The sequence below is a fragment of the Bos indicus x Bos taurus genome, chromosome 24 (genome assembly GCF_003369695.1).
Source record: "Bos indicus x Bos taurus breed Angus x Brahman F1 hybrid chromosome 24, Bos_hybrid_MaternalHap_v2.0, whole genome shotgun sequence".
NCBI lineage: Eukaryota > Metazoa > Chordata > Mammalia > Artiodactyla > Bovidae > Bos > Bos indicus x Bos taurus.
Window position 1 is genome coordinate 32,734,243 of NC_040099.1, and position 25,855 is coordinate 32,760,097.

At 44.0% G+C, this 25,855-nt stretch overlaps 1 protein-coding gene across 3 annotated transcripts in view; it reads right to left on the reverse strand.

The window, feature by feature from the left end:
* Positions 1-25,855, reverse strand: part of TTC39C (tetratricopeptide repeat domain 39C) — a 104,825-nt gene that overhangs the window by 4,989 nt on the left and 73,981 nt on the right. For all 3 annotated transcript variants that reach the window (XM_027525791.1, XM_027525792.1, XM_027525793.1), the window contains 4 exons: positions 12,285-12,378; positions 8,317-8,424; positions 2,521-2,630; positions 1,358-1,481 (listed from right to left, as the gene is read on the reverse strand). In XM_027525791.1, the coding sequence (XP_027381592.1) occupies positions 1,358-1,481; positions 2,521-2,630; positions 8,317-8,424; positions 12,285-12,378 (436 nt within the window). The remainder of the gene's footprint in view (positions 1-1,357; positions 1,482-2,520; positions 2,631-8,316; positions 8,425-12,284; positions 12,379-25,855) is intronic.

Here is a 25,855-nt window from a genome sequence, read left to right on the forward strand (position 1 = left end):
GGTTCCCCTTCCTCGTCCATTAGTGAGTCTCCTTAGTCCAAGAAAGTGATAATCTTTCTTATGCCTGCCAATTACTATTTTATATTTGCATGTGTGTTTGAATTATCTCTAAACACATAGCCTACACTTGTGCATTCAAAAGAACATAGTCGCTAAGATTCTTCACTGTTCCTTTGTGTTAGACATTAGTAGATATTCCAGACTTGCATCAACAACCAGGAATGGGTTTTAAATTATGAATATTTTTAAACAACAGAGCAGAACTTGCACATCCAAAAGCAATTTTATTTCCTTTCAAGTAATCTCCTTGGGAGGGTTACTGCTGCTGCTGCTGCTGCTAAGTTGCTTCAGTCATGTCCGACTCTGCGACCCCATAGACGGCAGCCCACCAGGCTCCCCCGTCCCTGGGATTCTCCAGGCAAGAACACTGGAGTGGGTTGCCATTTCCTTCTCCAATGCATGAAAGTGAAAAGTAAAAGTGAAGTCGCTCAGTCGTATCCGACTCTTAGCGACCCCATGGGCTTTACACACCTACTCTAATTACAGGGCCTCCGTGTACAACTTCTTTTGGAGTTGTATTACTCTGCTCTGGAATATCAATACTGACAAACTTTTTGACCTTTGAAAGGAAACCTGTTTTTTTCTTAATAAGCAAAAGGCATCTGCAGAGAAGTCTGATGATAAAAGCATGGGACTCAGGGGCTTCCCTGGTGGCTCAGTGGTAAAGAACCCATTTACCAATGCAGGAGACATGGGTTCGATCCCCAGTCTGGGAAGATCCCACCTGCCGTGGAGCAGCTAAGCCCGTTTGCCACAACTACTGAGCCTGTGCTCGAGAGCCCGGGAGCTGCAACTACTGAGGCCCCTGTGCCCTAGAGCCTGTACTCCGAAACAACAAAGAAAAGCCACTGCAATGAGAAGCCCGCACCCTGCAATGAAGAGCAGCCCCCACTCATGCCCCATCTAGAGAAATGCCCGCATGCACCAACAAAGACTGAGACTAGCCTAATTCCATTGGAATTCAATGGAAAATGCTGTATTTGATCACAAACAAGTGTCACTGCAGAACAATCCAATAAATCGGAGTCCAAAATATTAATACAAAATCAATTCTGGAGAAGGGCAGCATATACGCAAGATGACATTTCCAAAAGATTAATAACCCCGATGATCAGAAAGCATCACCACACACTCCTGAATCTGGCCCTTCCAGTGCTTTCTATCCCCAGTACCTGTGATGGAATTTTCTTAACCACTAGGGATCTGTCCCAGAGAGCGACAGATTGGTACTCTCTGAGTCAGAGCAGATGAGTGAGACCCTGAAGGCACAGGCTGCTGTGCACACTTTGTTTTTTACCTTGACTCATCCTCTGTAGGTTGGGCGGGGAGCAGTTGGGGAGGGCTTTCCACAAGTACAACACTTCGATGGACGCCAGCACGCAGAGTGCTCTGGTTGGGGTTTGTTTCCGAAATCTCTCTGCCTGCAAGCAGTTAGAATGATTAGGCTACATTTAAAACAAACAAACGAACTAACTAAAAAAAAAAAAAAAATACTTCAGAGACATTAAAAAAATGCTGGTTCATATTTGATATGAACAGTTCCCTCCCACAAGGCTAAGAATGAAAATTTCTCTCTGTGTTTTTGTTGTATTGGTAGATATCCCTTTCTCTCATTATTCACTTCAATCTACTGTCGAGTTCCAGGACATATTTTAAAAACTGCAGGATGAAACCAGATTCATTTTGGTTTAGGTCAAAGGAATTTATAAAAGCTGGGTGACAGATATTAACTTAATGGGTTTATATGAAGGCTGTAACACTAGAGGCCTTTTAGTTATGGTTTTATTGACTTTTTAAGTTTCCTAATTAGTCCCAGTCCTCTTGGGGGCATTCCCCATTACAACCCAGTTTATACTCACACTAAGCCATTAAATGTTCATTCAATAAAAACTTCCAACTGAAAACATGCAGAATTCAGGATATGACAAGTTGTCCTATAACCTATGGTAATTCAGCTAAACTGTATTCTTAAAAAAGTACAGAAATAAATGAGGGCCTTTCTCACTACAGTCCTGGGCCTTTCTGCTGGTCAATTTGATGCACGCTCTTGCTTTTTATTCATCACCCAATGTGATGGTTTCACTAGATGAGAACCCAGAGTCTGTATCTCTTGCCCAGGTTCTGCTGATCTGCACTCCTCTGAGGCTACCTCACCCTTCAGATATACACACTCCCTCTCCAGGGGCTCATGAGCTCCACAGGATCAGTAATATCTCTATTCATTCAAAGAAACAATAGCAAACAATAGCTTTAATTATTTGCAACCAACCAGTACTTTGCATTCAGAGCAGGATGACACACGAGAATATTCTCTCACAGTCGTGAGCTACTTGCTCAGCAAGGAGATCAGCTTTGCACAGGATTTCCTAATTTCCTAGGATTTCCATTTGCTGTCCAAGGTGACCATGGTTAGAAATATCCATTATAAACGACACACCAGATCAACAAGTTCCAACAAACCTTTTTCACAGAAAACTGTTCAATCTGATTGTTTTTCCTTTTGAAGAGCTTCTGAACTTCTTTAAAGACAATCTGTGCCCCGTCCACATCACCGGTGGCTCCCTGACAAACTGTAAGAAACCATCGTCATAATCTTTAAAGTATTTAGGCGGAAAATACCACTAAGGGATACCCAGGTTGATGACACTTGGAAAAGGTCATTACCAAAGGAGAAAATGGGAGGAGATATTTCTAAAGACTGTTACATGTGGGACTATACCAACCTGCTGCTCATCATTCCACTGATTCAGTAATTATTTCCCTGCTGCTAGGTTCCCTGAGCTTTACAGGAACACGTTGGGAAAACTATGGTCGTAGATATTGTCACGGAGCACAGTCCCATTCGAGCTCACACACTTGGAAAGTGGAAGAAAAATGAAAACTAGGCAAGAACAGTTAGGAGCTGGGAGGACTGTGAGAGCGTCCCACTGGTAGAGGGCTATCCCTGTGCCTGGAAAGAAAATCATGAAGTGTCCTGTATCTGACAGTCCTTCACCGTCATGAAGTAGTCACGGGTGTGTTCACTGGGCACCTACCACCTACAGCCACCGTCAGGGATGTGAAGAAGAAATACACGTTTACACCCAGAAGAAACTTGGATTTCAGCTGGAGAGAGAACACCCACAATTCTGGAGCTACAATGGATGCAGTGAAGAGAGCCTTGGGAGTCCTGACATCAAAGTTACTTTCAAAAAGCTCAAGGAGGGAAGGGATGGTTTCTCTTCGGCGTGGTTGCACAGCTCTGAGGAACCAGAGTCAAGCTGAGCCTTGGAGGGGGCTAAGACTTCGATCTTCATCTCCCCCAAGCCCCAGGCAAAGACTCAAGTCACACTGCCTCTGCTTCACCCGCTCTCTCCCTTCTCCAAACTTCACACCAGGCTGCAGTCCCACCTCCTCCATCTGACTTTACCAACCACTCTTTGTCATCCTCTTTGCAACTCCCATGACACTGAATTCCTTTCTATTAATTTCTTGTTGATTTTGTCTCTGGCACATACTGTTTTTCAATCCCCACTTGGAATGTCCATTGATTTGCTAGTTCTTCCTTCTCTATTTGAGCGATCCTAAAACTAGATGGTCCCATTCTCACATTCTGGGGCTTGGTCAAGCCGGGCACAGGGCTGTGGCATGTCAGAGGGTGAGCAGCTACTGGAAGGTCAAAGAAATACAAGCAGCAAGGCTTGGAGAAAGCTGAGGACATCAAGGTGATGGGAAAAGCAGAAGATTTCTACTGGGAATCACTGGGATTAGCCTGAATATGAAAAGGGAGAGAGAATTCCATTCCCAGTTTTGGAAGCAGCACTGATCCGGATGGGGTCTGAACCCATCCCAAATGACCTCATCTGTTGTGTTACAACATTTCAAAACCAGAAGGAAGCTCGGTGATTGTTTTGTAAAACAACTCCATGGTATTACAGACCCAGGAAAGTTAAAAGACTTGCCTGAGGTCACACAGTAAATCAATGAAAAAGAGTAATTTCTGCTGCCCCTAGCTTGAGGTTTCCGTACATAACTGATAATATTATTATATAGTCACATAATTTTCTAAAAAGGAATGAGCAAATGTGGGCACACAAGAGAGTCATAAAGATCAACAATATCAGAATCTGAATCACCTTTGCAGGTCTATAGCTCTAACACCTCAGATCCTGAAGAATATGTATACCACTTCCTTTTCATAAGTTACAGACAGTTGCCTCAAAGGATGCAGATATTAGAAAGCAGAGCATCTCTGATTTATCCTAAGTCTGAGACCTACACAGACTTAGGATGCTCAGCCTGTCCATTAGGACTAAGCTTTATTGTTGTCATTAGTCGCTCAGTCATGTCCGATTCTTTTGCGACCCTATGGACTGTAGCCCATCAGGCTCCTCCACCCACGGGGTTTCCAGGCAAGAACAGTGGGGTGGGTTGTCATTTCTTTTTCCAGGGGATCTTTCTGGATCAGGGATCAAACCTACGTCTCCCCCACTGGCAGGTGGATTCTTTACCAATGAGTCACCAGGGAAGCCCTTCAAGAGATATTCTAATCTTTTGGGGTAACTTATTTTTATGTAATTTCAAACACATAGAAAATTTGCAAGAATAGTACAAGGATATGGTCCAGCCATCCCAATTCCTACATCACCCTTCGGGTAATGTGCTAAATGGCACTGGAACCAGGGTCTCAAAAAGAACCACATTCCCAGCAGCATCAGCGAAAGGGTGGGAACAACCCAAGAGTCCACAGACAATGAACAAATAAACAAAACATGGTCTGTACACACAATGGAATATTATTCAGCCTTAAAAATGAATGAAATCCTGACACACACTACGTTATGGATGAACCTTGAGGACACTATGTTAAGTGAAATAAGCCAGATTCAATCAACAAATACTGTTGAGTCCACTTACTTGAGGCACCTAAAATAGTCAAATTCATATAGACAGAAGGAGCAGAGTTTATTAGGGGTTGGCTTGGGCAGGGGGTAGGTAGTTCTTGTTTAAAGATCATAGAGTTTTACTCCTAAAAGAAAAGGGGGGAATGAGAGAGTCAACTCCTAGGTAGGTTGATAAGAAGTCCCGGTCCCCGAGGAGGAGAAAGGGGTCTGGAGCTTTTGCAAAGGGGACAGAGGTCTGGAGTTCTCAAGGAGAAAAGGACCAGCACTTTTTCTACACTGTCTTGTCTTGGTCAATGTAACAATGTATCTTGCTCGAGGACATGTTTCTCCTTCACAAGAACCTTCTAACTAATCTTGTTATCTTAAGAAGTATGTTGTGGGAGTGGATCTGGTAAGACCTTTCTGTTGTTAGTTCTAATCTTGTTAATTTAAGATTTATGTTGTGGGAATGGGTCTGGTAAAAGGATATAAGCTTTGATTAAGACTAGAAGTGGGCACTCTCCACCCCCCTTCTGATGTCTGTGTCAGAAGATTTCTCTGTCCCTTTTTCACTTTAATAAAACTCTGCTACACAAACACACACACAAAATAAATAAAGATCACAGAGTTTCACTTTTCAAAAAGAAAGGTGGGCAGTGGTGATGGCTATCAAAGAACTTAATGCCACTGAACCACATACTGAAAAATGGTTAAAACGGGGAACTCTCTGTCGGTCCAGTGGTTAGGATTCTGGGCTTTCACCTTCAGAGGCCTGGAGAAATAAGATTCTGCAAGCTGTCCAGCGTAGCCAAAAAAAAAAATACTTTTTTAATGGTTAAAGTAGATTTTACATTATGTATATTTTACCATAATTAAAAAAAAAAACCTCTCAGCTATAAGATAAACAAGGTTTGAAGATCTAATGTATAATAACATGGTGACTACATTCGATAATACTGTATTGTAAATTGAAATCTGCCAAGAGTAGAAAAAAAGACAAAAAAAAAAGTGATTAAAGAAAAAACCAAGGAACTAAGTTCCCAGTGGCAGTGTTTCCAGTCCCTTAATGCTCATCTTCTCAGGCGCTGCTTATAACACATACCAGTCCATCAAGCCAACTCAGGTAACAGCTCCTGCCAAGCCGCCTGCACTGAGAGCACAGCAGCGAGCCGCCCCACCTCCCAAGCCCTCTTTATGTGGAGCTCTTCACACATCATCTTCACGGAACCCCCGTGGAGACGTGGAGACTGGAGTCTTTCACGCTGTATCATCTCCTACAACTGGTGTGATCCTGGGATTTCCAGTGAGAATAAATGCTCCTCTATAGAGCCACACTGTACATTTATTTCTTCATGCTCTATGCTCCACAAAGATTTTTAAAAAATACATAGCTCATCAGTATCACCTTTCTAGATTCCATATATGTGCGTGAATATATGACACTTGTTTTTCTCTTTCTGACGTACTTCACTCTGTATAACAGCCTCTAGGTTCATCCACCTCATTAGGACTGACTCAAATGTGTTCATTTTTATGGCTAAGGAATATCCTATTGTATATATATACCACAGCTTTATCCATTCATCAAACAATGGAGATGCAGACATAGAGACAGACTTGTGGACACAATGTGTGAGAGGGTGAGACGAATGGGGAGAGTGGCATGGAAACAGAACTACATACGTAAAACAGGCAGCCAGGGGGAAAGTGCTGTATTATGCAGGGAGCTCAAATCAGGTGCGGTGTGGCAACCTAGAGAGGTGGGAAGGGGTGGAAAGTTCAACAGGGAGGGGACATACGTATACTTGTGGCCGATTCATGTTGATGTATGGCGGAAACCAACAAAATATAGTAAAGCAATTACCCTCCAATTAAAATAAAACAAATACCCGCCCACACTGACTACCTGATCCTATTACACCACAACAGCAGCAGCCTGTTTTGGTTCATCACCGTGCAGGGCACACCAAGCCCACTCAATAAACAGCTGCAATTTTCATCTGAGATGCCTCTGAGTTCCGTAAACCAACCCTTAAAGTATCCTAGCAGCATACTGAAAATAATCCTACTCAAACATCAACAACAAGAGCCAGATGAAAATGGATTAACACCCTGTGGGGTCTATAGGAAGGACTGCGGGTGTAAGGGCTTCCATCCTGATTGCTAATGGACTGCAGTTCCAGAACATTCTGGATATACACAGGGTCACTGTTAATTCTTTCCCATTTTAAAGAGACCAGTTACAGGGATGGAATGACAGGAGATGTTCTGTTAAATGCAAACCTTCAGAGAAATAAAAACACATTTAAAATAATGCTTGGATCAGTTTTAAATTTTAAGGAGAAGAATCGCTTTTGTGGGTGTGTAAGGAAAGCTCATTGTTAGAGGCAGGAGGAGTACACTCCCTGGGTCTCTTCAATCGCTTCCTAAACCACTCTGCATCACACAGGCAATTCATGGGGCTCAGGGCACAGACAGCGGTTCTGTCCACCAGGTGGCAGCATGTCCTCACCTATCTGTTCATGTCAGGGGAAAAGGCAACGCACACGACACTCCTGAGAAAGCGTAAGTTGTTTCTGCCATACTGACATGCAGTGTTGAAACACCTTGTACTCCGCAAAATCACACTAATTATAACAGGGGTAAGAGGCAAAACAAGGCTGGAACGGACTCCTCAAAACCTGTGCAACTCACAACGAGGGCACTAACAATTGAAAGGAAGATATGAACACGATTTAAAAGACATGTTCAATGCTTTAAAATTCTTTAAGCGCCTAATAAATGAAAAATAGATTTGAGGAAGAAAAGGAGAGGGGTGAGGGTAAGTTGAGGCTGTTTAGGACAAAGTGTACGAAAATGAGAAGCTCATAACGAGCATGTCCAGGACCCAACATGTGACGGACCCGGCCCTGGGGGAATACTGGAAGGGGCAGGGCGTGTAGCATCGAACTTCCCAACATTCCACTGGGTGGGTGGGAGCTGTATTCAGCTGCTATTCACTTGCAGTCCAAAACAGTACTTTAGCCACCTGTTCTGAAGATCTGATTCACTGGAAAAAATCCCAATGCTGGGAAAGATTGAGGGCAGGAGGAGAAGGGGACAACAGAGGACAAGATGGTCGAATGGCATTACCGACTCAATGGACATGAGTTTGAGCAAGCTATGGGAGATGGTGGAGGACAGAGGAGCCTGGCTACTGGAGCCCATGGGGGTCTCAAAGAGTCAGACACAACTCAGCGACTGATCAGCAACAAACAGCACCACATGCTGTGGGAAACTGTCAAGAACAGCACTTCTGCATCCTCTGCCCATCGCTCTCCATCCAACAACAAGAGGGAGCTAGTCTGAGACAGAGGAGGGCGTGCTGTGACCATGTGTACTGGGATGCACTCACCTGCGGTTAGGTAGGCATAATAGCACTGGGACCACCGGGACTCGTTTTTTAGCCTCTCAAAGGAATTGAACGCATCCTTGAAATTCAGCTCTATCATGCTGCACCAACCTGTGAAACAGATGTTTTTAGAAAAGGATCCTAAAGTAACACAGGCTTCCCTGGTGGCTCAGTGGTAAAGAATTCGCCTGACAATGAAGGAGACACAGGTTCGATACCTGGATTGGGAAGATCCCTTGGAGAAGGACATGGCAACCCACTCCAGTGTTCTTGCCTCAAAAATCCCATGAACAGAGGAGCCTGGTGAGCTACAGTCCATGGGACTGCAAGAGTCGGACACGACTTAGTGACTGAACAGCAAAATAACACACTTTCAGCCCATGTGTAGGTTACATATCCCTCATCCTGCTGACTTCCTCTGCAAGTGTTCCATGTAAACTACCTGAGAACTTCATAATTCTTTTTTTCTTCTTAAACATTTTTAATGGGATGCTTTGAGGAAGATACAGCATCTCTGATTTCACAACCGGTGAGGCAGTATAGAAGGGAGGCGCATAAAGATTTTGAGGAAAATGGTCTAATTTGTCTCCAGTTGTGCAATAAACCTAAGCACAGCAGTGCTTCTCTCCAAGAACAGGTAGAGAAAAAGGAACGATGCTACTAGATTATATAACACGGTGACCACCTCAGAAGTCTCACATACTCACCAGCGCGTTCATGATCACTGGTAATTAGCAAACTGCTCAGAGGAGTAGAGAGCGAGCCAGTGAGACATGAAGTACTTGCCACCCTCTCTCTGAGGGGCAGAGAAAGGACCCAGCTCTCTCGGAGCAAAACATCCTTAGGCTGGCATCCTGGGGATAGGTAGGGGTGGGGAGAAGCAACAGCAGCAAGGATATAAGGAGTGTTATTCTCTGCTGTTAGTAACAGCAGCTCCCCATCATAGAGCCAGCCCTGGGTGTGCCAGGCACCTGATGTAATTCTCTCTAATCCCAGTGCAGTCTTGGAAAGGTGGCTGATGGTGCCGCACCTGACCAAGGAGAAAGCCTAAGGCATGAAGAGGCTTCGTGACTTGCTCAGGGTCACACAGCTTAGAAGAGGGAAGGGCTGAGGATCAAAGGCCATCGCACTCTCCTGTCTGCGAGCTGCCTAACAAATTCTGTTATCCACTCCATGAAGTAGTCACGTCACCCGACACCCTACAGGGATGAGGGGAAGCCACACTTCCAGGAAATTCAGTGTCAAACTCCACGGGATATGATGTGAAGTTGATGTATTTTAAAGATCAGATCAGTCGCTCAGTCGTGTCCGACTCTTTGCAACCCCATGAATCGCAGCACGCCAGGCCTCCCTGTACATCACCATCTCCTGGAGTTCATTCAGACTCGCGTCCATCGAGTCAGTGATGACATCCAGCCATCTCATCCTCTGTCGTCCCCTTCTCCTCTTGCCCCCAATCCCTCCCAGCATCAGAGTCTTTTCCAATCAGTCAACTCTTCGCATGAGGTGGCCAAAGCACTGGAGTTTCAGCTTTAGCATCATTCCTTCCAAAGAAATCCCAGGGCTGATCTCCTTCAGAATGGACTGGTTGGATCTCCTTGCAGTCCAAGGGACTCTCAAGAGTCTTCTCCAACACCACACTTCAAAAGCATCAATTCTTCGGTGCTCAGCCTTCTTCACAGTCCAACTCTCACATCCATACATGACCACAGGAAAAACCATAGCCTTGACTAGACGGACCTTTGTTGGCAAAGTAATGTCTCTGCTTTTGAATATGCTATCTAGGTTGGTCATAACTTTCCTTCCAAGGAGTAAGCGTCTTTTAATTTCATGGCTGCAGTCATGATTTTTCTCAAGTCTTTTAATTTCATCTGCAGTGATTTTGGAACCCAGAAAAATAAAGTCTGATGCTGTTTCCACTGTTTCCCCATCTATTTTCCATGAAGTGATGGGACCAGATGCCATGATCTAACCCTAACCCTAACCCTAATTTTAGAGTAAAACCTGGGGCAAATTATTTCCATCCTAAAATAGACTTCAGGGTAAGATTTGGATTCAGTGCAAAAGTAGAGGTGGGAGGTAGCACCAAACCAAAATAAGGAGGCTGAGTTCCGATTGCGCTGTTCCCACCCTCCAGCCGCACCCCAGGTCAACCCTCCTACGTCCTTAGCTCTGGGTTCCATGATTTCTAAGCTTTCTGCAGCTCTAACTTTCTGCCCCACCACAGACCCAGAAGTGGTGCACACACAAGAAAAGGCCACCATGATCAGTCTGCAATATATACAGTATCAAATCTTTATGTTGGACACTTTACTAATGTTACATGTCAACTCTATCTCCATAAAACTAGAAGAAAAAAAGAGTATCCTAAACAAGAACCATGAAAGGTCACCAAACCTAGTTCTTCAAGTTCTATACTACTACATCAGTTGTGAAATTAGAGATGCCTTGTCTCCCTCAAAACATCACAGTTACCGTGTCTCATGTTCCATTCCGCATTACGGCTACACACCAGAGCTCCAGCAAGTTTGTGGCTGTTGTTTAGTTGCTAAGTCATGTCTCTTTTGTGACCCCATGGACTGTAGTCCACCAGGCTCTTCTGTCCATGGGATTTCCCAGACAAGAATATTGGAGAGGATTGTCATCTCCTTCTCCAGGGGACCTTCCTGACCCTGGGATCAAACTCAAATTTCCTGCATTGGCAGATGGGTTCTTTACCACTGAGCCACCAAGGAAGGCCCCCAGCAGAGCTTAGACTGCAGAAAAATATATTTCCCACTGGATCACATTTGATCTTCACTTTCTAAGCTATAACAGATGTATAAAACATAATACTGTTTATTGGGCAGTTCTCAATCTGCACTCTTCTTTAAAAAAAAAAAAAAGATTCAGGAAGACAAATATATCTGTGGCAGACAAGCAAGCAGCAGGCACTGTAAGGTCCATGCTGCCAGGTGACAACTGCCTCCCCAGGCTTCCTCCATCTCTTCTTTTGTGTCTCTGATGACAGCCTTTGGAGTCTCAATTTCACTTTTCGTTCTCATCACCACCTCATCCTTTCTCCCGTCTCTGCTCCCTCCTTCATTCCTTGTACGTGTGCTATATACAGTGTGACCTTGCAGTCTTGGCTCAAATTCTAAAAAGCATGAATCCCTTACTAAAATGTGTTCCTGTTGTTTCAAGTCCAAAGTTGTGTTTATGCTTCTCAGCATAATTAAGCCACTGTCACAGTCAAGGATTATGGAATCACTAACGTATTTTAGTGCAGTCAGCCAAAAAAAAAAAAATTAAAGCAACAACTTTGAGGGAGGGGAGAGGGGGGCTAAATCTTGGGCAAACAAATGCCTCCAGGTCTGTCTATAAATGCATCTCCAAGAGGGGAGAAGCAGGAGGAGGTGGCTAACACGTGTGCCAAGTACCCTGCCTCAGGCTCATCCGGGTACTTTCATCTAAACCACACAGCTGCTCCAAGGGCGACTGCAGGGCGAGGGCTCCCAGTTAGTTGGTAGAAGAGCTAACTGGGCTTGGAATCCGTGCACCCAATCTCTCCTAAGCTGGACTTTTCTTCTCAGGTACACATTGGTGGGAGGGAAGAGATAACAGTTCTGAATTCTAATATCCAGTCCAATAAAAGAGTCAAAATTGGTTCTTTTTTTTTTTTTTTAAATTGGTTCTTACTCAATTCAGTCAACTGTGCCTATTACCCTAGAGTCAAATCATCAAAGGAACAAATTATTGGAAAGAAGTAACAAGAATTCACTGAGATAAGTATCGCTACTTCCACCATGGTTAACAAAGTCCTGTTATTACAAAAGGCAGCCGGCATTTCACAAAGACACAAACTGAACAGCATTAACAGGGAAAGAGTGCACAGGAATGCATTAACACTTGCGGGACAAGAAGCTGGACACAAACTGCTGTGTTAATACACTATTTGATGACAGGCAACTGGACTGACATTCAACACTTACCAATTTCATAGAGACAAACATGCTGGATTTCTCTCTGGTCTACCGCAAGTTCCAGAGCAGTATGGAAGGAAGTCAAGGCACTGTTGATTTGACACTACGGAAAGAAATGAAAACACGGTCACTGGCTTAAGATCTATCGTTAACATTGCGACAGAGGATGAGATGGTTGGATGGCATCACCGACTCAAAGTTCATGAGTCTGAGCAAGCTCTGGCAGATGGGGAAGGATAGGGAAGCCTGGTGTGCTGCAGTCCATGGGGTCGAAAAGAGTCTAACGCTACTGAACGACTGAACAACAAAAGTGTTGTTTTTCCAAATTCAAAAGCGTCTTTTCCCTTCTTGTTACTTTAAACAGATTAAGCAGTTATAGAAGAGAGCGATCTGAAGACTTCTGGGGAAATGGCCCCGTCCATGGTTGTGAGCTGAACCGAGGTCAGAGCACCTCTCCTTCTGCTCAGCCAGAAAGACTCCCCGGGAGGGCATGGCCCACAGCCCCTCCTGCCACTGGGGCTCTCTGTACACCTGTACACTAGAACTTAGAGGAGTCCAGTGATGAGCTGAGCTGATCCTTGGGATGGGTGACTTCGACAGGAGAGGGACTGTACGTCCTCCTGTGTATACCCACAGGACCCAGAGAGACTCGCAGTCAGCACTGTCGGGAGCCAGTCCCTGGGTCCAGCCTCAGCTGCTCTCCCTTCTGGGTCCCCCTCACTCTCGACCCCACAACTCAGTGCTGTTGTCAGATTGCTTCTGGTCATCACCTCTCTTCTCTGGACACTTTAGAAACTGAGGATCCAGATTTTACTTCCTACTTTTACATTCATCCAGTACTGTCTAGAGCCTGAGAGACTCTCAAATGTCTGTCCTGCTCTTTGCTGATTAAATACATTTAGTTTTTCCTTCCATGAAAGATCTCTTTCAAAGTCTGCTGATCTGAGGCCATAAGCAACTGGTAAGATCACCTAAAAGGCATCATCAGGATGAAAGGGAGGTAGATTAAACCCTTTATGGCAAAAATATGGCAACGACAGGCATTAAGTATCATCTATCACTAAGGATATAGTGATATAAATCCTAAATATAAATCCTAAATGTCCCGAAGTCCTGATGCACGCTCAGAAGTGTTCCTTTCTCCCTCCCGAGGGTGCCTGCAATGCGATGCTCCTCCACCCTGCACTCAGCGCTCCGTCCTGTGCATCTCCCTTTGCTGCTCCCAGGGAACTCCCTTTCCAACGCTCCAGCTGCCTCTTCTCCCTGCAAGCAGCCAGACTGGGGCATGAAGGGTCTAAGAAGAGGGGCTGTTGGTTCCCTGAGCCCAGCCCCCACCATATTTCTCAGTGACATGATGCCTGATCACTGCAGGAGGCCCCCGGACCCTACACAGGGCACAGATGAGTCAGCAAGGAGATGTGCAGGACAGTCTGTGACTCAGGAGCACTAGGAGCCAAATGACTCATGAACCAAGGCCACGGCTGGGCCAGTAACTGCTTGTGCCCCATGGTAACACTTCACTCTGCTGGCAGCAAGCTTCATACTGAGTGCTCAATCCGTGTCACCCCAACAAGTGCTCAGCAGGTAGCCACAGAACACACCCATCACTGCCTCACTAACATGTATTCTCAAGGAGCTCGACACTGAGTTGAGGGGACCCTCACAGGAATGAAACAAGCTCCCTTCTCTAACCTCGAGACGTTTACACTGATTGTGAGCACAAAACCAAGATATGTGTGTGTGTATGTATGCATGTGTTTAGTGGCTCTGTGGTATCTGACTCTTTTGCAACCCAAAGGACTGTAGCCAGCCATGGTCCTCTGTCCATAGGATTCTCCAGGCAAGAATCCTGGAGTGGGTTGCCATTTCCTCCTCCAGGGGATCTTCCCAACCCAGGGATGGAATGTGCATCTCCTGCATTGAAGGCAGACTCTTTACTGCTGAGCCACTGGGGAAGCCCACAAAGCCAAGATACCAAAGGTAAAAAATCAATCTCTTATGAAAAGTACGTATGTGTGGAAGGATCTGGACACTCATTATGCCCATTTATAACTTTCTGGATCAATCGTTCCTTCCTGGACCTTCCTGATGGTCTAGCGGTAAAGAATCCATCTGCCAATGCAGGAGACACAGGTTTGATACCTGGTCTGGGAAGATCCCACAGATCAACTGAACAGAGCAACTGAACCTATGCACCACAACTACTGAGCCTGTACTCTGCAACAAGAGAAGTCACAGCAAGGAGAAGCCGGTGCGACTAGAGAGCAGCCCCCCACTTGCCACAATAGAGAAAGCCCACACAGCAATGAAGACCCAGCACAGCCAAAAAGAAATAAAAAAAGTTCTTCCTTTGCATCACACATGCACTCAACTTAGCCCATTTACATAGAAACCACAGTGTTAGGGTTTCTGCTTTGCATGGATCTCCCCAGTTGCCCAAGTTAATGGCTCTCAACTCTTACACAGGGATGGGCCATCACTACCAATCTGACCCCAGCTGGGGTCCAGCAGATGGCAGTGCAATGCCACACTGCCCTTCAGAGGGCAGAAAACGACTCAGTCAACATTTATCAGACAAATACTGTGCCTGGGATGGAATGGGCTCCGGAGATACACAGATGAGTCCAAACTAAGCTGTCAACTCAAGAAAATAAGAAACCAAGTAATAGCTGAATCAACATTATTTCTCTTAACCCTTTCCAAGAGTCTGAGATAGGTGTATATTAGTTCCATTTTCAGATGAAGGAACGAAGTTCAAAGAGGTTAAGTAGCATGGGGGCTAGCAATTGACTAGTATGTAAATTCTGCTCCAACTGCCTCCAGAGCAAGCATTCTTCAGGGAGAGAGATGCAGGTGTGATTAAACAAAGGATCTGGAGAAGAGGGCCAGTTCCTGGATTATCCAGAGGGCACTAAATACAATCAACAGAATCCCTACAAGAGGGAAACAGAGAGAGCTGACGCAAGTAGGTGGTGGTTTAGTTGCTAAGTCCTGTCCAACTCTTGCAGCCCCACAGACTGGAGACCACCAGCCTCCTCTGTCCTCGGGATTTCCCAGGCAAGAATACTGGGGTGGGTTGCTGTTTCCTTCTCCAGGGGATCTTCCTGACCCAGGGATTGAACCTGGGTCTCTTGCACTGCAGGTAGATTCTTTACCATCTGAGCCACCAGGGAAGCCTGATGGAAGTAGAAGTGGTGGCACTGTGACCACAGAGGCAGAGATTGGAGTGATACGGCTGCAGTCCAGGAATCTACGTGACCACCAGAGGCAAAGGGCAAGGAATGGAGATTCCCTACAGCCTCCAAAAGGTGCACTGCCCACCGCCTTGATTTGCACCCAGAGAAACTGACTTTGGACTTTGAGCCTCCAGAATTGTGAGAGAGAAAATTTTGGTCATTTTAAGCCATGAAGTTTGTGGTAATTTGTTAGAAACGTCCTGGAAAACCAGAGCAGTATACCTCTTTAAAGATTCAACTGTGGGGATTTCCCCAGTGGTCCAGTGGCTAAGACTCCGAGCTCCCAATGCAGGGGGCCCAGGTTTGATCCCTGGTCAGGGATCTAAGATGCCACAGGCGGCAACTAAGACCCGACAAGGCTAGCTAGCTAAATAAGTAAATCAATAAAAGAAAAATTAACCTGTGAAGAAAGTCCCAGGCTCTTTGTGTTATAAGCACCCGATCAGAACTGGAAAGCACTGAGGCCATTTATGGAGCTTAACAGCATTATCCCAGGAGCAAGCATAGCTACAAAATTAATTCCACTTCTAGTCTGATCACTCATCAAGGAATTACGATGAACAGCCAATAAAATTGTAGAAATATGTTTCCTTCTTTTCACCAAAACAATTCAAAACAAAAGTGATCCATGGGAGTCCTTACGGTTACAAATTAAAATACCCACAGTTCAGCAGAGAAAGGAGAATTATTCTCAATTTGACACTCAATTCCCAGCTTAATTTTTAAAGAAATGCATGTACCCTGAAGAAAACACAGAAAATAGATTAGTATGAAAAAGCTAGGACATCAAGAGTTAGTATCACACCGGCTTTTGTCTCATGAATTGTGCCCTGATACACTGTCACAAAAATGACAAAAAAAGCCTCAGTTTCCTTACTGGTAAAAGGAAGGAAAAAACATTGGCAAGCTTTAATCTGCCTCCAGAGGAAGCCATGAAGAATAAAAGCAGGAATCTCTGCCAGATTAAATGGAGCATATTTATTGCCAAATTAAAAGCAGCAGGACTGACGGCCACTGCACTGTCATTACAGAGATTCCAAGTGTTTTTCCAGTTACTCGGGACTTCCTGAGGTGTCTTCTTAGGCATTTTATATCTTTTGTTGGAACTGAAAAAGGGGTCTGTTGCTCCATTTTATTCTCCAAGTGAATACTGCTGGTATGTGGAAATCTTTGGATTTTTTTTTTTCAAGTATAATATTTGTTACACTCCGGAATTTTTAAAATTCTTAAATTTTTTTCTTCTGGATTCAAACCTTTTGCACATAATGACAGTGCTGTCTCTTCATTTACAATAGACAACTATAGCTGGCTAGGACCACTGGTTAAAAAGGGCTTTCCCAGAGCCTCACTGGTAAAGGATACACCTGCAGTGCAGGAGACACAGAGACAGGAGTTCAACCCCTGGGTTGGAAGACCCCCTGGAGGAGGAAATGGCAATGCACTCCAGCATCCTTGCCTGGAAAATCCCATGGACAGAGAAGCCTGGTGGGCTACAGTCCAGGGGGTCCAAAGAGTCAGACACAACTGAGGGACTGAACGAGTGTGCACGCATGCGTGCGCACACACACACCAGTTAAAATACTGAATATTAGCAAGCACAAAACACATATTTGCTTTATTCTAATATAAAGGAAAACATTGGTTTTCATTCCAATCCCAAAGGAGGAAAATGCCAAAGAATGTTCAAACTACCACACAATTGCTTTCATTTCAAATGCTAGCAAGGTAATGCGCAAAATCCTTCAAACTAGGCTACAATAGTACATGAACTGAGAAATTCCAGATATTCAAGTTGGATTAAGAAAAGAGGAACCAGAGATCAAACTGACAACATCCACTGGATCATAGAAAAAGCAAAGGAATTTCAGAAAAATATCTATTTCTGCTTCATTGACTATGCTAAAGCCTTTGACTGTGTGAATCACAACAAACTATGGAAAGTTTTTCAAGAGAAGGGAATATCAGACCATCTTACCTGCCTTCCTGAGAAATCTGTATGCAGGTCAAGAAGCAACAGTTAGAACTGAACATGGGACAACAGACTGGTTCCAAATAGGGAAAGGAGTACGTCAAGGCTGTATATAGTCACCCTGCTTATTTAACTTATATGCAGAGTACATCACGCAAAATGCTGGGCTGGAGGAAGCACAAGCTGGAATCAAGATTGCCGGGAGAAACATCAATAACCTCAGATATGCAGATGGCACCAGCATTATGGCAGAAATCAAAGAACTAAAGAGCCTCTTGATGAAAGTGAAATAGAAGAGTGAAAAAGTTGGCTTAAAACTCAACATTCAAAAATTGAAGATCATGGCATCTAGTCCCATCACTTCATGGCAAATAGGGAAAAAGTGGAAACAGTGTTGGATTTCATTTTCTTGGGCTACAAAATCACTGCAGATTGACTGCAGCCACAAAATTAAAAGACACTTACTCCTTGGAAGAAAAGCTATGACAAATCTAGACAGCATATCAAAAAGCAGAGATATCACACTGCTGACAAAGGTCCATGTAGTCATTCTCCTAGTAGTCACATATGGATGTGAGAGCTGGACCATAAAGAAGGCTGAGTGCTGAAAAAACGATGCTTTCGAACTGTGGTGCTGGAGAAGACTCTTGAGTCCCTGGGACTGCAAAGAGATCAAACTAGTCAATCCTAAAGGAAATCAACCCTGAATATTCATTGGAAGGACTGGTGCTGAAGCTCCAATACTTTGGCCACCTGATGCAAAGAGTCAACTCACTGAAAAAGACCCTGATGTTGGGAAAGACTGAAGGCAGGAGGAGAAGGGGACAAAAGAGGATGAGATGGTTGGATGGCATAACTGACTCAATGGACATGAGTTTGAGCAAACTCCAGGAGATAAGTGAAGGACAGGGAAGTCTGGTGTGCTGCAGTCCATGTGGTCAAAAATAGTTGGACACGACTTAGTGACTGAACAACAACAATGCAGTAATTAGTAATTCAGCTTCTCACAAATTATTTCAGAACGCTGGAAAACATTCCAGGTTTGTTTTTAATTAGTAAAGTTAATTTTTTTAGAGCAGTATTAGAGTGTGAAAGTCGCTCAGTTGTGTCTGACTCTGTGACCCCATGGACTAAACAGTCCATGGAATTCTCCAGGCCAGAATACTAGAGTGGGCAGCCACTCCCTTCACCAGGGGATCTTCCCAACCCAGGGGTTGAACCCAGGTCTCTCGAATTGCAGGTGGATTCTTTACCAGCTGAGTCACAAGGGAAGCCCAAGAATACTAGAGTGGGTAGCCTATCCCTTCTCCAGCGGATCTTCCTGACTCAGAAATCAAACTGGGTCTCCTGCATTTAGAGCAGTATTAGGATTATAGCAAAACTGAGCAGAGAAGTCAGTATTTTATTATAAAATATACTGAAGAATGAAAGACTTGTTAGTTTCTCATAATTGTATTTCTGCCAGATTCTTATTATATTTAAGAAAAAATGCTATTTCTTAGGAAGAAATAACTTTAAGCTTGTTACAGTTTAGTTGTCAAGTACCATAACATTTGAAACCAGCTTTGTTCCCTTTAATATATTTTGCCTTCAATTCTGAAATTATCATTACTGTCTTTTTTTTTCCACTCACGTACACCTGATTTATTTTGTCTACTCTTTAGCTTTTACTTTTGTATCACCATTTAAATATTTTTAGTTAGCTATGTATCTAGTTTGTTCATTTCTTTTTCATCCTAATCTTAGTTATAATCTTTTATATAGAGATAATGGTAAACATAAATGGATTTAGACAACTAATATTTTTGTATTAATTTCTGATTTTGTTCCCAACAGTTACTTTTTTCTTATTATACGAGCTATTTTACTTGCTTCATCCTCTACATTCCTTTAGATGGTGTAAACTGTTTTTACAATTCTGCTTGTGGTCACCTAGAGGTTGAAAAAAAAAAAAAAAAACTAGAGAAATTCCTATTTTATCTAGCAGGTATAAGTAAGAGCTGTTTGAGTCAAGAGTCTACCACAAATACACAAGTGAGTGCTCTTGCCTGAAGGGGACAAAAGAAAATAAAACATGCAATACAAAGGGACAGACAGACCATGGGCAACATTTCTACCCAATTTAAAACAATTAAGTTATTCTGTTGGTATTTCCACATTAATATATTTTTAAGCTACTAAGAAAGTAGAGATGGTGGACCTCCCTAGCGGTCCAGGGCCTAAGACTCCGTGCTCCCAATGCTGGGGGCCTGGGTTCAACCCCTGATCTGGGAACTAGACCCCACACGCTGCAACTGAAAAAGATCCCCGTGCCACAACAAAGATCAAAGACCTCGTGGCCTGCCACTAAGCCCCAGCGAAGCCAAATAAATGAACGAAAGAATGAACGTATAGCTCTCAGAGCACACTGTGAAGACACGGTAAGGATGAATGATTTTCAGAGTCAGCACGATAAGCGCAGTGTCACATCCTGTTTACTCAAAGATTTTCACTAGCAATAGCAAGCTGACAGGATTCTCTTGATTCACCGACTGAGCAAAAAGTCCCATTTCTAGAGTTGCAAAAAAAAAAAGCAAAAATGGAAACAAGGCCAAGTTGTTTCAGGGGCCTGGCCCAAACTCTAGTGCCAGAGGGAAAGCAAGTTCCAGACAACCCTGAGGCTGAAGCGCCAAGACTCCGCTTCCCAAGTGAGCAGTTTTCTCCTGTCCCACCTGAAAGGTGTGTTTCACATTAAATGACAGCACCAACTCACAGAGTGGTCTCAGCTCAGAGCCCGTCCTCTGGCCTTCAAATGAGGCTGGTGTCACCTAACTCTGTGCGTTAGACCCCAGGGCGGAGAGCGCACGGATGGTGCACAGAGGGTGGCAGCCTCTCCGGGGACTCAGCTACTGGGGAAGGCCACTGCCCCAGTGGATGGCACTGTGTCTGCTTTGGAATTCTCAGCTCTATTAAACAAGAGTCTGAAACACAGGCACGTTCTCTCAAGACATTTTAAGTAATCGGTCAGTAGAGTTTGTTAGACACAGGTGGAATTCCTGAGATGTGTTCATACAAATCAACCTCAGAAATGTTGATGGGTTCTGTGTTTAAACTAAGAATGTTGATCAAGTGCAAAGGCTATAAGAAGAGTCCTCTGAAATTCCTAATAAAATCCCATATATAAGGGAGGGACTGTCTGATGTGAACAACATGAGAAATGAAAGAGAGTCAGCAAGAAAAGATGGTGACGTTGTAGCACATTTCTTAGCAAATGCAGTGAGTCCCTAAGCACTGGATGAATGCCATGCGTCCCTGCCAACTACACAGATTACAGATTAGTGGATGATGCCCAGACTTCTACACCACAGGGATGTTCTGTGAACCCCCACTTACTCTTTCATGGCCTGTACACATTTCTGACATGAGAACTCCCCCAGAGCTTACTGTGATTGACTATTTAGAAGACACACATCTATAACTGATAATTCTAGTCAATACTCTGGAACCTCGAGAAAGGTAAACAGTAGCTATTTCTGGAATACAAGATTTGTATCTGTTCTTTGAAGTACTTTTGTATTTTACCATGTCTCCAAACTAATATGCATTTTTTAGACATAACAAAGTGTGTTAGTGGCTTAGTCATGTCTGACTCTTTGAGACCCGGTGGACTGCACCCCTCCAGGCTCCTCTGTCCATGGGATTTCCCAGGCAAAAATGCTACAGTGGGGAGCTATTTCCTTCTCCAAGGGATCTAACAAGGTAGTTGAAAATATACATTCTTATGCTACATTAAAAAAATTTTTTTAAGCATCTTTTTAAATGGACCATTTTAAAGTCTTTATTGAATTGAAACACAAATACTGTTTCTGTTCTATGTGTTGTTTTTTTGGCCATGAGGCATGGGGGATCTTAGCTCCCAGACCAGGGATCAAACCCACACCCCCTGCACTGGAAGGTGAAGTCATAATCACTGGACCATGAGGGAGTCCCCTCCCTGCCTTTAAAGATCATTGCTGAAACAAGCTTATTCTGGTCTAAGCATCGCCAACACTAAAGCTAACATATGTGGCACTCTTTATCACGTGCACGTTAGACGGAGAGCTGTTGAAAAGGAAAGCAAGACTCCAAAGCCAACAGTCCTCACCTCCGTGCCTCTCATTCTACAGACCGGCTCCCCTCCCAGTCACCTCCAGCCCCGCTTCAGTCATCACCACCCACAACCACCACCCGTTCATCTAGCCCTTGTTACTGTCTTATACAATCACCTTTTCATGCATTCACATTCCAGTCTTAATAATCAAACTGTAACTTTATTTTGGGACACAGGCTTTTTCTAGTTCTCTTGGCATCCCCTCCAGAAGGCCTTTTCCATTACAGGCTACAAATCTCTGATTACACACAAATGGAATACAGTAGTAGTATTTTCAGCACCTCCGTGTAAATGGACAGCACCCTCCTTGGTAAGTGAGTTAGGTAACCAAATCCACCATTAAGGGTAGAGGAGCTGAATAATGTACCAGTTGCAGGATTTCCTTGGTCCCTCAACAGTAAGGACCATGACTTTGACAAAATTTGTGAGGGCAAATGCTTTATATTGGATTTACAACCAAGACACAATCCTATCTAAACAGGAAAAGTCCTGACCAAGCATCGTGTGCTTAGCCCTCTGCAGAATCCATGCTACATTATTTAAGGCTGACAGGGGAGGCACTGTCCTCTCTTTACAGACAAGGACACACGCTCAGAAAGCTCAGCCAGCCAGGAAGTGGAAGAGTCTGTTTTGAGCTCAGCTACCCTATGCTGCCTTTGAAAATTGCAGAGGAGGAATCTATATGAAAGATGGCAGTAAATTTTAAAAAGATATATTTATTTTAAAGGTGCTATCAAAGAATTTTCAACACGAGCGAAGGAGAAGATGATGCAAAGAATTAACCCAGAAAAACAAAGACCATAGATATACATAAAAACAGGTCTGCAGAGAGTCACACCCTACACAAAATAAAACAGGAAATTCAAGATAAACAGAAAAACCTGGGAAACTGATGGAGGGGATTAATATCCACAGAGATTTAAATGAGAGGAACAAATAGAAGCCATAATTAGGAAAGTGAAAACTTTTCCTAGAACTGAATGACCTTCTCTGTAAAGGATGTCAATTGGACAAGCTGGTATATGGGTTTTTCCAAAGAGGAATAAAAAATAAATTGTAAAAAGCAGAAATGCCAGGTAGTCACAGTTCTGAAAATTCAAGAGCCATGAAAAAATTTTTATGTAACAGTTTGGAGAAAATTCTTTCCTTTTAAAGTGTACAATTCAGTGGCTTTTAGTACATTCACAGAAGCATGCAACTCGAAAGCTGAAAGAAATCTTAAAAATGATGTAGCCTAGTGTTTCTCAAGGACTTCATAGTGGCTCAGTGGTAAAAAAAAAAAAAAAAAATCCTCCTGCCATACAGGAGACACAAATTCAATCCCTGGGTTGGGAAGATCCCCTGAAGGAGAAAATGGCAACCCACTCCAGTATTCTTGTCTGGGAAATCCCATGGACAGAGGAGCCTGGCGGGCTACAGTCCACAGAATTGCAGTCAGACATGACTGAGCACGGCACCGTAGCAGTGTTTCTCAAGTGTGTTATACTGAATGTTTCTATGTCTCACAGGCTACAGTATGAAAAAGAATCCTCCTGGTCAAGCAACTTGGGTGAACACAGCAGATATGCAGACTATCTCCCTCATGATGCAACACTAAACTCTCCGAGAAGCCCCAGGATATCCTAATTTAAATTATATGAAACCTCTTCATGGAAGATGTTATTAACTAGTCCATCAAATCAGTGCTCCAAGGAAGATACTTCAGGAAAACACTGATTTATTTCAACCCTCCTGATTTTCCAGGTAAAGGACTAGAGCCAGAGAAGACTGAGTGGCTTCACCGAGGTCTCACTGCTCTTCAAAACTGTTCGACATGTGAGCAACCATGTGGAAGTAGACAGGGTTTTCATTCTTCATGAAAGAGCCAAAACCAGACCTTCAGACTTTTAGTCCAGCGCTCTTTCTACAATGTGTATGTGTGTGTGTGTGTGTGTGAGTTGCTCGGTCTTGTTGGACTCTTTGCGACCCCATGGACTGCCGCCCTCCTGGCTCCTCTGTCCACAGAATTCTCCAGGCAAGAATACTGGAGTGGGTTGCCATGTCCTTCTCCAGGGGATCTTTCACATGGCAGGCAGACTCTTTACTGTTTGAACCGCCAGGGAAGATCTTTTTACAATGCTACATGTCAAAACCTGAAGCTCTGAACAATGACAACAAACTCCCAGAGCCACAGAAAAATGAGGACTAGCACAAGAAACAAAGAAACAAACAGATTGAAGAAACCAGCGTGCCCACCCGCTGAGAGTCCAGAATCATAAAGAAAAACGGAAGAGTTCAATGCAATACTATGAGAAAACACAAAATTTCGAAGAAGAGCTCTGGACAGGGGTAGCTAAAGTGGGGAACTGCTGCTGCCAAGTCTCTTCAGTCGTGTCCGACTCTGCACGACGCCAGAGTCGGCAGCCCAGCACGCTCCCCCGTCCCTGGGATTCTCCAGGCAAGAACACTGGAGTGGGTTGCCATTTCCTCCTCCAATGCATGAAAGTGAAAAGTGAAAGTGAAGTCGCTCAGTTGTGTCCGACTCTTCATGACCCCATGGACTGCAGCCCACCAGCCTCCTCCGTCCATGGGATTTTCCAGGCAAGAGTGCTGGAGTGGGGTGCCACTGCCTTCTCCAAAGTGGGGAACACTATTTCTTAAAACTAGCTCTGTGAAACCCAGCAATGGGAGTTTGCCGGACACTTACTGGCCTTAGGAGAGAGAGAACAAAGACCCAGAACGCCACCTGTGTGGATACACAACCTGCTTTTAAAAATGGAAGAAAAACAATTAAAATACAGTGATCATCTTTTCAATCCAAATTGAAGGAAAAATCCACCCCAGAGTAAACAGAAATGAAAACAAGCATAATCATAAATGCAACTCTGAGAGCAAAGGAAAACACATGCTTCATATACATAACATGTATAAGAAACTCCTCTGTAAGAGCAGAGAGTGGGAATAAGAAAGAATTCAGATCATCTGTTGCTTCTGGGGTCACCCCAACTCCACCAGCATCTCTCCACCAAATGCTCCAGCCCCCTTGAGCCTGGACCTCTCATCGTGGGGCCTCTTCTTGGGTCTAGGCTTGAATGCAGGATCGTACCCCATGCTCCCATATCTATCTGGAAACTCCTACTGACTCTTCAAGAGCCAATCTTAATATTCCCTCTCCTGGGTCATCTTCCTTAGAAGATGAGGGTTGCACCAAGGGTGACCCACATCCTGCTTGCCCTTCCTACAGGCCTGTTTCTGTATTTCTCAAAGCCTGGCCTTCTTCAGTGATCAATGCAAAGAAATAGAGGAAAACAACAGAATGGGAAAGACTAGAGATTTCTTCAAGAAAATTAGAGATACCAACAGAACACTTCATGCAAAGATGGGCACAATAAAGGACAGAAACGGTATGGACCTAATGGAAGCAGAAGATATTAAGAAGAGGTGGCAAGAATACACAGAACAATTATTCAAAAAAAGATCATGACCCAGATAACCATGATGGTGTGATCACTCACTTATAGCCAGACATCCTGGAATGCAAAGTCAAGTGGGCCTTAGGAAGCATCACTACGAACAAAGCTAGTGGGGGTGATGGAATCCCAGTTGAGCTATTTCAAATCCTAAAAGATGATGCTGTGGAAGTGCTGCACTCAATATGCCAGCACATTTGGAAAACTCAGCAGTGGCCACAGGACTGGAAAAGGTCAGTTTTCATTCCAATCCCAAAGAAAGGCAATGCCAAAGAGTGCTCAAACTACCGCACAATTGCACTCATCTCACACGGAAGCAAAATAATGCCCAAAATTCTCCAAGCCAGACTTCAACAGTATGCGAACCATGAACTTCCAGATGTTCAAGCTGGATTTAGAAAAGGCAGAGGAACCAGAGATCAAATTGCCAACATCCGCTGGATCATCAAAAAAAGCAAGAGAGTTGCAGAAAAACATTTACTTCTGCTTTATTGACTATGCCAAAGCCTTTGACTGTGTGGATCACAACAAACTGTGGGAAATTCTTAAAGAGATAGGAACACCAGATCACCTGATCTGCCTCCTGAGAAATCTGTATGCAGGTCAAGAAGCAACAGTTAGGATCAGACATGGAATAACAGACTGGTTCCAAATTGGGATAGGAGTATATCAAGGCTATATATCGTCACCCTGCTTACTTAACTTATATGCAGAGTACATCATGCGAAATGCTGGGCTGGATGAAGCACAAGCTGGAATCAAGACTGCTGGGAGAAGTATCAATAACTTCAGAAATT